Source organism: Cuculus canorus, chromosome 16 (assembly GCF_017976375.1).
Source record: "Cuculus canorus isolate bCucCan1 chromosome 16, bCucCan1.pri, whole genome shotgun sequence".
In the NCBI taxonomy this organism is placed as follows: domain Eukaryota; kingdom Metazoa; phylum Chordata; class Aves; order Cuculiformes; family Cuculidae; genus Cuculus; species Cuculus canorus.
The window spans coordinates 12,908,935-12,922,329 of NC_071416.1; the positions used below are offsets into that span (position 1 = coordinate 12,908,935).

The 13,395-nt window shown below is 39.4% G+C and overlaps 1 protein-coding gene across 2 annotated transcripts in view; it reads right to left on the reverse strand.

The window, feature by feature from the left end:
• The window catches only part of VAPB (VAMP associated protein B and C), a 34,208-nt gene that overhangs the window by 15,564 nt on the left and 5,249 nt on the right, over window positions 1-13,395 (reverse strand). For both annotated transcript variants that reach the window (XM_054081568.1, XM_054081567.1), the window contains exon 2: window positions 1,726-1,878. In XM_054081568.1, the coding sequence (XP_053937543.1) occupies window positions 1,726-1,878 (153 nt within the window). The remainder of the gene's footprint in view (window positions 1-1,725; window positions 1,879-13,395) is intronic.

Here is a 13,395-nt window from a genome sequence, read left to right on the forward strand (position 1 = left end):
TCGCCTATACCATATCCTGCTCAAGGTAGAGCAAAGGGTCGCTGAAAACTGAAGTTCAGGAAAACGCTCCACGTTGAGATCAAGACAACATTTAAAAAAAACATGGTATGTGCCAGTAAAGGAAACAGGCTTTTAATTTTAAAAGTTCATCTGAAAGATGAAAAGAATCCACATCTTTATAGCATGAAGATAATTTGTAGTTAGAAACCATGCTAATTTTCATTATCACTTCATTGATTTGTATGCATTTAATATGCTTGCCTGCAGCTAGTATAGATGACAGACAGCTTTACTTCAGAATTGTCCTGAGTTTAAAAATCTCAATTTCTCTCTAGAGTGCTCTCATTTACATATTAGTCACTGCAGAGCTTACTGGATACGTGCAAGCCTTCTCCTGAAGCACAGTGCTCTGCCTGCCCCACCTGTAGCGACCGCACTGCCCTGGTTATCTCCTCACTGTGACATTCCCCAGAGATTAACTGCAGCCAAGGCACGATTCTGCAATCACGTTCATGCTCAATTTGACACAATAGAAATCCCAAAGACAACAGATCAATGAGTGTGCCAATGTAGGCATGTAGAAGACGACTTACAGGATTAGAGTCTGTTCATGTTGCAGTTCAAAGTATTTTGGGGATCAATTTTTACTTTGTTGAAGCTCTCCAATGGCAAGGTGTTTAAATATTTTACATTTTATTAAATAAAAACCTCAAGTCTTGATTTTTACATTTTGATTTTTTTTTTTTCAAGTAAAAAGCAGTAGGGTTTAGCTTCCAATTTTTTTTGTACCAGGCCAGAAAAGGCAAGTGGCAAATCATATAACCTACTGGTAATTAATTTTTCTTATGCCAATATTAAAATGTATTAAAAGAAGTAAAACAAATCTGCTTGTTTATAGAACTGATTTTCTTAACTAAAAAGTTAGATTTTATTCATGCAGTCTTCCAATTTGATAGAATTCTTTATTAAAAGCACAGACTGGAGAAGTCATTGAGAAAATACATTACTTGCAATCATGTATCACTAGCAAGTTAATCATATACAGACACGCTGTTTACGGGAAATACCCAGGTCTTTACGCTTTCCAAGTAAGCCACTTCTTTGCTCGTCAATTACCAAATTTAGGAAAGTTAAGAGCTACTGACTGATTAGAGAAAATCACTTATTCTTCCCATGGAACAGCAAAGATTTAGTCACTGGACATTTTTAAGACCAAAACATTGCACCTTCAACACAAAACAAGCGTGGCTTGAAAGTAAATGTTTTCATTACTGGTTATATCAAGAAGTTCAGCAACAGCCTAAACCAGTGTGACTGCAGTCCACTCTGTTTTATTGTTACCTCAACGTGCCTGTCCAAGCACTTGCTTGACCCTGTGGTGAGCTGGTTCAGGGCGTTAAGCAGGCAAAAAACTAACCATACAAAAATAATCCCACAGGGAGGGCAGGGCTGGTTTGGACAGGCTGGCGGAGACTGCTTTCAAACTATATAAATAATTTATGCATTCCCCTCCCTCTCCAAACAAGAAGTAAAGCCAAATCTCTTACTGCTAGACGAGGAACAAGCGAAGTAAAAAAATATATAAAATGGCTACTTCTCTATGAAATCATAACCTCTGCCTTTTACAAACACTCAACAAAATACTTCCAGATTGCAAAGCATTCCAAGAAATAATTGATTAGAAGAAGCTATTTTCAATCACCAAAAAACACTTGAATGACTTACCAGAAACATTAATTGATGTTCCTGCATCGATAATTCCACTGTTAGGCCTTACACAGTATCTACGTGGTGCTGTGGTCTTAACTTTGAAGCACACATTTCTGTCTGTAGGATTGCCGAGTTTCAGGTTTGTAGTGACCACATCTGTGAAAGGACCTGAGGAGGAAAGCAAAAGCAGTTTAAAATCACACAGAAAATACTTTCAAGCAGAGGCTACGCAGGCTCTAAATCTCTGTTCATAAATCTTATAAAGTAATTGGATGTTCAATCCCCATCTATGGCATGTGCAGATAATGGTGCACACAAAGCTGAGGATGCTGCGAGGCCTCTGTGCATTCTGACATCCAGCATGCTCCAACACTCCCAGTGCAACAGCTGAAGTTGATCATTAATAGCAAAACAAAGAGGGGGAAATAATTTATATATTGTGCCAACAACACAACATGGCATTCAAGTGGTGCCAAACTCTCTGCTGTATGATAGCTACTCCATTCTAACTACTGAACCCCAGTAACCCCAGCCTTATGGAGAGATACCATATGCACCTGTGTTATAGATGATAAATAGGGGAATCCAGCACATTAATTAGAACGGGGATGATATCAAAGTGGCTACAGATCCAGCTGCATACGCAAGCTGTGCCTCCACACAGGGAGGATCCCACCAGGCATTCAGAAATCCCATGCCAGAACCAGCAAGATAAGCATTCAGGGTGCATCCCCTTTTCCTACCAAGACTTTTTAGTTTCCTAAATAATTTTGGCTACTAGAAATGATAAACCAGCAGAAATCTCCATAAAATAGCCAACCGCGCCCAAGACAGGAAATAACCATATGGAAATAAGAAAATTCTTGGACACTGAGAGCAAATATTAGCAAAGCAACACCAAGTCCAGCCAAATCAGTTTCTCACAGGCTTGCTACCTCATTGACCCCTTAGGTCAGAGGAAAGGCAGTTACTGATTTTCTAAAAGAGCTGATAAATCAAACAGGTAGCACACAATTGCAGTGCTTGCTCAGATAGTAAACAAGTAAAATTAAAAGAAATATAACCACGCATTGATCAACTGTCTTTTGCATAAAAGTAATTAATTTGATACCTAAATATCTTCATCTGTCTTCAAATCAACTAAACAAAAGCTATTCAACATTTACCTGCAGACAGCCCTAAAATTTGTAACAGGTTGATGATGATGATAAAAATACTAGCAGATAACATTCCACTACCCTCCTCCTGCATCATGGCTGGCTTAAAATAATTTAAGTTTGCTTACTTTTCTACAAATTCACCACACAAATTTGTCTCCAAAGATGATATTTAATACAATTTTAAAAGTATCACAGTCTGGCAACCTTTATCCTTCATCCAATTTGTTTTATGTAATTAGAAGAGGAAAAAAAAAAACCCCAAACCAATCATGCACACAACCCTGCCCCCAAGAAGACAACAATGCAGCATCACCCCTGCTTGCACTTGGAACAAGCCAGCTTCCATTTACAACACAACCTGAGAGCAAAAAAAATTGAAGCAATAGAATTTTCAGATCCCACAACCAACATTTCTCTAAACTGATGCCTGGTGAAACACTGAGATGTGAAACAGAATGAAACACAGCTGTCAAGTTTTCTCTCTCTTCTGCATGCAGAGACTGAGTCTAACAGAAAACAACTGTACAGAAGCATCCATGAGTCGTTAAAGAAGTTAAACAAGCTGAACCATCAGAAAAATCCAGCAGACATTTAGATGCATAAAGACAGTAGCACATCTTCAAGAAAGCTCTAACTGGGAGAAGTCTAACATTTCAGAAGAAATTACTTGATGCCGAAGCATGAAGGATGTGTCTTTACTAAAAAATCCCAGCTTGAGCGATTCCTGCATCGGGGGAGGGTTGTCTGTACAAAGCCCTACAGCTGCAGCTGTATCCTCAATAGTGTTTTACTTGTCTGCACGCTGGGACAGATTTCCTGTGGGAAATACCATGTTTTTACTTGGCTGACCCATGAATGCATGCGGATTTGTGTGCCCCAGCACAGAGCTGCTGTTTGTAACAGTAATACGACAACAATTCTGTGTGTACAATAATTTCCAAATGGAGTTATTTAGTGCTAACATAGATCATACCAAACTATTTGGCAATGAAACCTGTCAGCAGACCAAATTCATTTCTTCTTGTCTGCTTGACATTTCCTCTTCTTTTCTGCCCGCTAAACACGAAACAGTTTATTTTGATGCATTTTCCCCAAATTACAGGTTTTGTACATCAGCCAGCACAACTGTACTAGAAGGTTGATGTCTGCCTTCAGCAAACTTGTGTGCAAGCATTCCCCTTATGGCATTGCTGTTAAGATCCCACAGCAAAACAAAACACAGACAAATGCAGGGTTAAAGTGTCAGTATAAGTGTTTTGAAGTCTATAAAAGAAGAAATAAACAATTGAGTATTACTCGGGAGTAATTAGGGCATGACAGTGAAATATTATCAGCTCGGTTGGCCTGCCTTTTAAAAGCAAGGCCCATGGGCTGCCAATGCAGGCTGCCATGAAACCGTGACAGCGTGTTGTGATTACTACAGCTCAGGTTAGACATTTTTGAGGGAGGCTGTGGTACGTGTGGGAACTCATCCCAGGAAAAACACAAGCTAATTCTGTATTGGAGACACACCTTTGCTTTCTAATGTCCATATTTGTGCAAAGCAGGTAAGGTTGGCTTGGCTGTGAACAGTTGTATGAGACACATCTACCCTGGAGCTTCATTTTTCAACACAAGGCATTACGACTTCTGGAATCACACCAACAGAAAGATAAAATGCTCTACATTTCTTTAGCCCTTACTGCAAGTGGCGATACAAGTATATGCGACACTTGGATAATGCCTACACTCCTAAGCTGGGCTGTAAGCACAACTACTGGTGTGCCTTGATGGTACTTGGGTTAAAAACAAGCAGAGTCAGCAGTGAAGACAGACTTACTGTGTGCCTAAACAGAAACCACACTCTTAAAAACCACAACACTTATTTCATAACATTCAAAACAAACTAATGTATTTTTGATTGCTCTTCATATTTCTCGGTAAGTGAAACATATTAAGGCAGGGTTAATCACAATTCACACTTATTAAAGAAGCCAAAAAGGAACTATTTTTCCTCCTATGTTTTTAAAGATCAGGAGAAAAATGCCACTAATTTGCCAAGGACAAAGTTATGGGAAACTCAGGGTCTGTACATGCAATCTGACATGGGGTTGTCATGGGAGTGAGCTGTCTAGAAGGAAGAATGTAGTAAACCAAATTTGGCGGCGAAAGTTTGGAATATTCCACAAGAGCTTGATGACTTTTTCCTACCAATTAGAATAAAGTTTACTCATATTAATGCAAACTCGGCATCTAGTGATATGTAAACTACCAGTACTACTCAAAGAACAGAAAAGATCGCCACCTATACTCATGCAACAACAAACAGCAAGAGGTATCATGGTTTTTTGCAGGGTCACTTTTCAGTGGGATTAGTTTCAAACTACAGCTGTGCCTTTCCACCCAGGAGCTACACACACAACCCTTCCCATCTGAAGATCACTGCATTATCTCAGAATTTGCCACGCTCCATTTCCTATTCAAACACCAGTGCTGTATCAATCTTTCCTAAGCATGCCATTCTGCAGGGCCCTGCATTACAATATCCCAGATCATTTTAGTAATAATACAAAAGCTTGAGAATTAGGTCAAAAGAACATTATGTCAACTCCATTTAAATTTTAAATAACTCTCATTGCAATAAAAATTGCCCATAATTGTACTAGCAAATCCAGGCTGATAACTTTTTGATCAGCACATCACTTGCTTTAAGATTCTTGCTGCTCCCTACTCACAGTAACAACGTTATACAGCTACATCATTTTTAACGAATCTTAATGCAATTATTCTCACCTTAACCAAAACAAACAATCCTCATACAGGTGTATATTCAGAGCAGCAAGACTACTGCTGTAGCACAGTTTGCATCTGAAAGAAGGTAGCTGTACCTCTGCTGATACTTGTGCTTCAATGGCACAGGTTTGGGCAGGAAACACCCAAACCATATGGGTGCAGTCCTCTGCAGATTCTTAAGTGCAAATACTACTATAGCTTTATAATTAACTACACCTAACACGTTAGGTGGGCCACAGTCCCTGGGCTGCTTTATTCCTGCACCAGTCTGTCTCACTGCTGAAAGGGGAGGTAGGATCTGGCTGCACTGAGAGCCGAGCAAGAGAGCTACCAGGGCTGAAAATTAATCCACTTATGAGACAGGGAGTGAGGGAGGGGGCAGTGGGGATGAGGAAAAAGGACAATCAGTTTCCAGCCAGATCAAGCAGCCCTCAGACACTGGCATCAGGGAAGCTGCATCTTTCTGCACAGCATTCTCCCAAATCAAGGCAACAAGGTCCCATATTTAGTAGGTTAAAGCTAGCCCAGCTAGGCATACACGTTGTAATCAAACCCATAGTGTTGGCATAGTTGGAAGTAATTACAGCACATGCCTAACTTTTTTGTTCTTAAACCTAATGCAAATTCTTGTCTGTTTAAAGCCAGGCATCCCCTATTAAAAAAAAAAAAAAATTTAGTCAACTGGTGCTTTTCAGAGCAAAAGCACTGCAGGAGCAATTGATACAACCATAGTTATCTTAAACTGGTAACCGCTGATCGACAAGACTAAGAATAAATTCTCATCAAGTTGCCTGTGTTATATCTAGAACGTCTGAGATGCACTTTCATCAGCTTTAAATAAACAACTTTCGCCACTCCAGCTTGGCACCACAGACACATATCTGAAGGCAAGGTAATTAGAAACAGGCAGAAATACAAGCAGAAGTTCTAGGGAGACAGCGCCTCTTGTACGTCCCTTGTGGAAAACAGCAAAATGCAACAATGGGAGGGGAAGGACATATTTCACCATGGTTTAATCCCATCGATGTGTCAGATGAAAGTCATTAATCACCTGACATATTAATCAGCCACAGAAAGGTAACCAAGGAATCTTTAATAAGGGAGATGGTGGAAAGCAGCAGAAAGGAAAAGAATTGTTTTGTGGCTGTTCTCAAGAGCCCAAATCCTACACAGCGATGTGCCCTGACTAGCAGATGTCACACAAACACTTAACTCACCTGGTGAAAGAGCCACATTGACCCTGAACGTGTGAGCAGAGACCGTTGGGGGCTAAATGTGACACTTAAGGCTCCCTTCCCCATCAAACACTACACGCTGGCTCCTGCTCCCAAGGCATGAAGCATTTCCCCATCAGCTTGGTCAGCCTCTCACATGGGGGATGTTCCTTGTCCTGCTCTGGCACACATGAACCTACACACAGAGTCTTAAGTGTGAGCATCACTGACAAAAAAAAAAAAAACCACCCCCAAGAACAAAGCTACATCTCCATCTGACCATTTCAACCTTTCTACTTACAGCTTCTCTTATCATCATATCCGAGTGGTGTCTCAGCTCCTTTACTATGCCTCTGACAGTAACAAGTGATTTCATTTTAGTTCTACAACTTCTCCCATGTCACTTTTGGGCAGGGAGTCTATCAGCATTAGAGAGAGAGACAACATGAAAACACTAGCAATGAGCAAGAGGGCTCAATAACAGGTGTAGAACTTGACTTACTACACACTTCTTTTTAATGTTATAGATTAAGATGATGACCTTTGAAGATAAATACCAAAATGAAAAATGCTGAAATGTCAAGCAAGGTATCTTGAGCTATCAGCCAGGTGCCAGTGAATCAAGAACACCCAAGATCCAATCAAACTCTCCCACCATCTTACTTGTCTTCAGACAAATCACTTCAGGGCTTGATGTTCTGCTATTAAGAGCCTTAAGAGTCAATAGCAACTCCAAAACAGAAGCAGGTTTGGACCCTTACAGTTCTCCTCGCCGTGAAGTCATGAGAATACTTATCTAATTACAGAGCATCTTGTGAGGATTAGTGTTTTTAAAAGTACTGTAAGCCAAGTTTTAATCATCATCATCATCTGGCTCTGGAGACATTCATAATTAAGGGAGCATCCTCAACTTTAGAAATCAAAGAAGTTGAAGAATGAGAAGCAAGAAGTGCGTGTGTTGCATAAACATCTGATTTCACAAGTAACTCACACAGAGGACCCAACAACCTCAAATTAGGCAATTATTTTTAAGAAAAGATTAGGTTTCTCTTAGTCCTCATGTAAACCAGCCACACACCTTTCAAAGTCATCTCTGACTAAAAATACAGATAGTTAGAAAACCCCACTCTGTGGAATCAATTTCTTTACTCTTACTGACTGTCCTCACCTGAAAGAGCCCCTGAAGCAAAGTGACAGGAGGGAAGTGGTCATTTCCACTCCTGCTGTGTCAAGCAGTAGAAGCCTTGATGAAAAACCTATTACAAAAATAGAAGTGCCATCCAAATCATCCCATGCAATAGCTGACACAGTGGAGTAATATTTTAAAAAAAGACAATGTTAAGAACCCAGCGAAACTACATGATCCAGATGCCAAAGTTAAAACAAGGTTGGCAGTAAATTATCCCATTTGGACGGATTAATCAGTGTCCTTCTCTGGCCTATCTTGGCACAAACTATTTTAGCCACAGTATGCCTCACACCTAATGGGGGGGAAAAAATAAGAAAAAACAAACAGGAGACTGAAGGTATCTATTTCAGGGTATCCATTAGCATGCCATTTTTGTCACCTTTGATTCCTCAGAGGATCATTAACAGTTTGACTTCACAGTTGTAGGAACTGTTAGGCCACACGTAAGATTGCCGAGAGGAATGTAAGAACATGTCCTTCAAGTAATTTTGGTACCAGTGAGATTTGCTTTTTCCAACTGAGCACTTCAGAGTTTTATTAGACCCAAACATTACTTAAAGCAATATTCAGCCACAAAATTGCACAATATGAAACGTTTTCTCTACATCCTAAACTTAAAGCAGTTTTCTACAGACAATTGCATAAACAAGAGACTGATAGTAGAGCTGGCTAGCTTTTAGAGGTGTATCTCTATTTCAACTGTGTTTTCACATCCTTTTAGAACCAAATGCCAAGTATATCCTATTTCTTTGTTCGTTCCACTCCCAAATATCACATGTACCAACTCTTTCCAGGTATGAAAACAGCTCATAGTGGCATACTCTCTTTTCATAGTGGAATAGTTGCTACATCTCCTTCAATAAGCACGACATAGCAAGACCTACTCATAATAAGACACCTACTTATTCCATGTGGCCAGAGCCTCATTCATGCGGGTCGCTGGGTGGGCATTGACAGGGAGAAGCGACGATGCAGCAGCAGAGAGCAGAGCGCAGCGTGATGATGGCCTGATGGGCAAGCTTCCCTGGCAAAAACAGGGCTAAAGACTGAAGCCAGTGTAAAGCATCTCCCTAAAAGAAGCACTGTGATTTTAATCATCACCCCAAACTATGCTTTTTCTTGTAGTCTTGTAAAGTAATTTTTCATGGTCTAATTTCACCACTAATTTCCATTTCAGAAACACACTAAAATAGTAGGGAAGGAGCAACCTAACTACTCTAATTTTATGCTCATATATATATCCCTCAAATAGACAAATTTGATGTGTAACTTAAATAGCAACTGAGCAAACATTTTAAGTACAAAACTATGCATAAAATGCAAATACCAGAAGAAATGAGCAAAATTAGAGATTCTGCGATGCACAATCAGTAGCTGCTTTTCCAGTACGTTAAAAAAAAAAGTTAAATCGGCAGTAAGAAGCTAATTATAGCTACAAATAAGGAAGGAATACTGAATTTAGCAAGATACAATCCTTGGAACCACTTGAAAACTAGCCTTTTAACTATGCTTTCGGAATCAAAGAAAAAAAACAAACCCAACCCACCAATCCAAAACCAAATCAGAAATTTAGTCAGAGGCAGTGAGACGATTTAATAAGGAAATAAAAACCTGACAGCTTATACCATCAGGTATAGAATCAGGTAGAAATGTGAAGTTGCATTCTCCAAACTTAAGCTCCTCTAAGCATTATCTGCAACACCGTATGATGCAGTAAGCACAGGGTAAAACCAGCCATTAAAAAAAAATGAATAAAAAAATCCTACTGCCATTACTCCCTTTCTCCTAGTTAGGCATAAATGTAGGAATGTGACAAAAGAAGACACTGTAAACCAGAGGAAATTATGCACACAAATATTTTGCGAAGATGCAAAATATATCGTTAATTCACATATCACAAGAAGCAGCAGTTGCAAACGTAAACAGGCAACAGCAGCCAAATGTGAACCTGCACCAGGAGGGCTGGACTCCCGCTTGTGAGAAACATTAGAAGCACTAGTGAGGATGAAATAACTGGTTAGATGAAAAGGAGCAGTCATGGGAAAAACAAAGCAGTGCAATTTTTTTTTTTATTGAAGAATTACAGTCATTTGCCATGCCTTCTACAAGCACAACTAACTTGAATTAGGTCTTTAAAACTGTTCGTGAAAACATAAGATTTGGCTCCATAGTCAGCAGCACACCTACAGGATTTTATAATTTGCATTGTAACTGGATCACCAGGCAAACCTCCCCCTTCTCTATTTTTTCCACCTCTCATGGTAACCAACCAAGAAAACAGGATTAAATTTAGAACGATAAAATCTTTAATCCATAACACCACGGTATGAGTGACTTCGTTTTCAGCTCAGAGAACCAGACGCTAAAGTAGTTTAGTAAAGAGATTATTTTCATAAAGTATTTTTAATAAGGTGGGATAAAGCACTGCAAGCAGCAGCAGTACCCAGTGTGTACAGATGTTTTTGGGGCCAGAAGAATTACAGTTGAAGTGAGCAATTTTCAGAACAGCCACATTTCAGAAAGGACAGACTTAGCCAACTCTCAGTCTGGATTGTCTTGCTAGTGTAAACGCTCAATCACTTCAATCCGTGTGCATTTTAGTCCCACACTGAATTAAACATGGCAATGGTGATTCACTTTGCGTACATCTTCAATGACAGCAAGATTGTAACAGCTGTTCCAGGCTGAGGACACAAATCCCTCTGCAGGAAAGGTTGCCTAGCAGGCCAAGTTTTACAGTCAACAACATCCCAGACACATTGAGAAACATCCTATACGTCTCTACAGCCACATCAGTCTACAAAGCATGTTATGAACAGATTTATGTATTAAATAAATACTGGGTCAAACACCAGAGGAGGAGACTTGGCAGGAGTGGCCCCTCATTTACATAAACTGGTATTTAAATATTGATACACATATGTAAAATAGGCTTTCTTTCTGCCTAGGGTCATCAGATGGGAAGACAATGAAAGGAAGCTTCCATGTTACTTGTGGCAGAACTGTCACACCAGTGTCAGTCCTCAATTCTGACAGGAAAGGGGTCTAACTGGGAAACAGTTCCTCACCTAACCAGATTCTCACTGAAATTAGCAGGCATTTAATTGGAGGAAAAAAAAACGGCTTGCAGGAGCACAGTGGAAATGTTAAAGATCACAATCACTACAAATACAAATATTAAATTTAAGTCTGAAACAACAGCTGTTACCATAAACAAAACTGTTGCAAATATCATGAACAAAGCTTTCAAAGCCAACCAACTACACTGACAGAAGAAGTGAAAAGGCTGTTGTTGTACCAACTATGAAATGCATTCAGTAGTTATTAGTTGTTCCCTGCAGGGAACAAACATAAGTCCAATATGGTAACAAGATAGTAGAAAATGAGTGTGACTGCAAGATGTGGGCAGAATTAGCAAGGGTCATTTGACTCCTGCATTGTCTCTAGCTCGGCAGAATGCTATGTTTAGAGGCACTCAAAAAGCAAGAAACAAGACAAACCCTCAGTCACTCAGTTTCCTAAAAAAAAAAAAAAACTTAAAAAAAAATAGCATTACAGCACATGTAGAAGTTTCTTATTTGATTCAAAACTCCTTTGATGTGATGGATAGCTTCCAGAGCTGGGTGCATACAACAAATTAAGCTTCTTTTAAAACTGTTGGTTCATAGATGTAAGCTGACCTTAGCTCATAAAGTTTGATCATCCACTATGGTGGTGATGCCTTTTTTCCAGTCGAGTTTCAAAACAGATCAGGTAATCTATTTAAAGGTTTGTACTCTAAGTTTTACAATCTTCATTCCAAATTAGAGACCAATTAAACAAAATACAGCCTTGTATTCAAAGGTAGCTAATCTATTGTAAAACAGAACACTGCATGACTACTGATAAGTTTTTAATTTATAAAACCTGTGAGGTGAGGGAAAAAAGGCAGTAATTCCATTTCTAAGAAGAGACTATCCAAAACTCCTGTGCAAATTTCTACTCCATATCCCTCTTTCACGGGTGGTAAGATCCAGCACATGGCAGGCAGGGCAGCAGCTGGTAAATACAATTTACTGTTAAGCACCTGTGTGAACCTGCACCCACTATGATACACTATCTGTCTTCATTTTGGCGTGACAGCCGTGCTCCTAGGACTGAGGATATCCCCCCTTACCTTATGTTTACGAGTGTATTTTCAATATAATTTATCAGACTTTTTCTGAAGTGATGAATAGCAGAGACATCCCTTCAACCAAATCAGACAGGTGCCAGTCCACCACTCTCATGAGTCTTAAGTAACAAACTTAGTTTTTCACCTCTCTTTGCAATGGTTCATAGCTTGAAGTGCGCTGAAAACGGTGCACAAACAAGAGATTCTCAAGGAACATAAAGAAACGAATGTATGTGTCCTATCCCTCGCAATAAAAGCAAGCTGTTGATCACATTAAAGCCGTAAGACTCCACAGAAGAGAAGTAACTGCAAACAGCAGTTGTTCATGCTGATTTCATCACTGCATCAGGACCTCCCTTGAAATAGTAACACTTTGATCCCATTAATGCTTATTACTTCAACTGCAATTCTTAAAATCTAGGCAGTACAAAATTACTCAAAAGCACTTAACCCATAAATCCCACTGACCAATGCCTTGAAGCAGACTGTAAGATTTTTGGGAATAGTCTTGGGAGACATAAATACATTGATTAAATTTAACAGAAAATGCAGCTAGACCTCCTCGACTGCTTTATACATCTCAACTAATTGTTATTTGGCTTTGTAACCATCCTAGTCAGAGTTACAAATTTCTGTTAGCCTCTACACATGCAATTCCTCTCTCCTCTCCCAGCGGAGCCATTCGCATCACGTCACAGAAGCACTATCTTCAATTTATTCCACCTTTCAAAAAATGAGATGTGTCACAAGACACACACAATGCATCTTGCTTTTGTCTCCAGTTCTCCTCCTCCAAATCCCGTTCTTCTAAAGTGAATTTAAAAGTCTACAGAAAGGGATGAATTATAAAACTAATGGTGCACGTGAAATTACAATAATTCAGTAAGATGCAGCAAGTCTATAATGAACACTTAATAATTAGAATAAGCTTTGACTTTAGACAAGTTGCAACAACAGAGAGAACAACATGAACTGCAAATATTTAAGTGTCACCAAAAAATAAGTAATTTTGTTGGATAGTTGGGCTACATGCTTAGGTTTGTGCAGATTTAGGAAGCCTGTTATTTAAATACTATGTCCTCCTTTTAAGTGTATAACTTGATAATCTAATTCAAACATGTAGAGAGTTGTGAAGGTTTACTTGTATCTAATGCAGCAATTTTACTAGGAAACACGCTAGACAAAGGGAGGCATGGA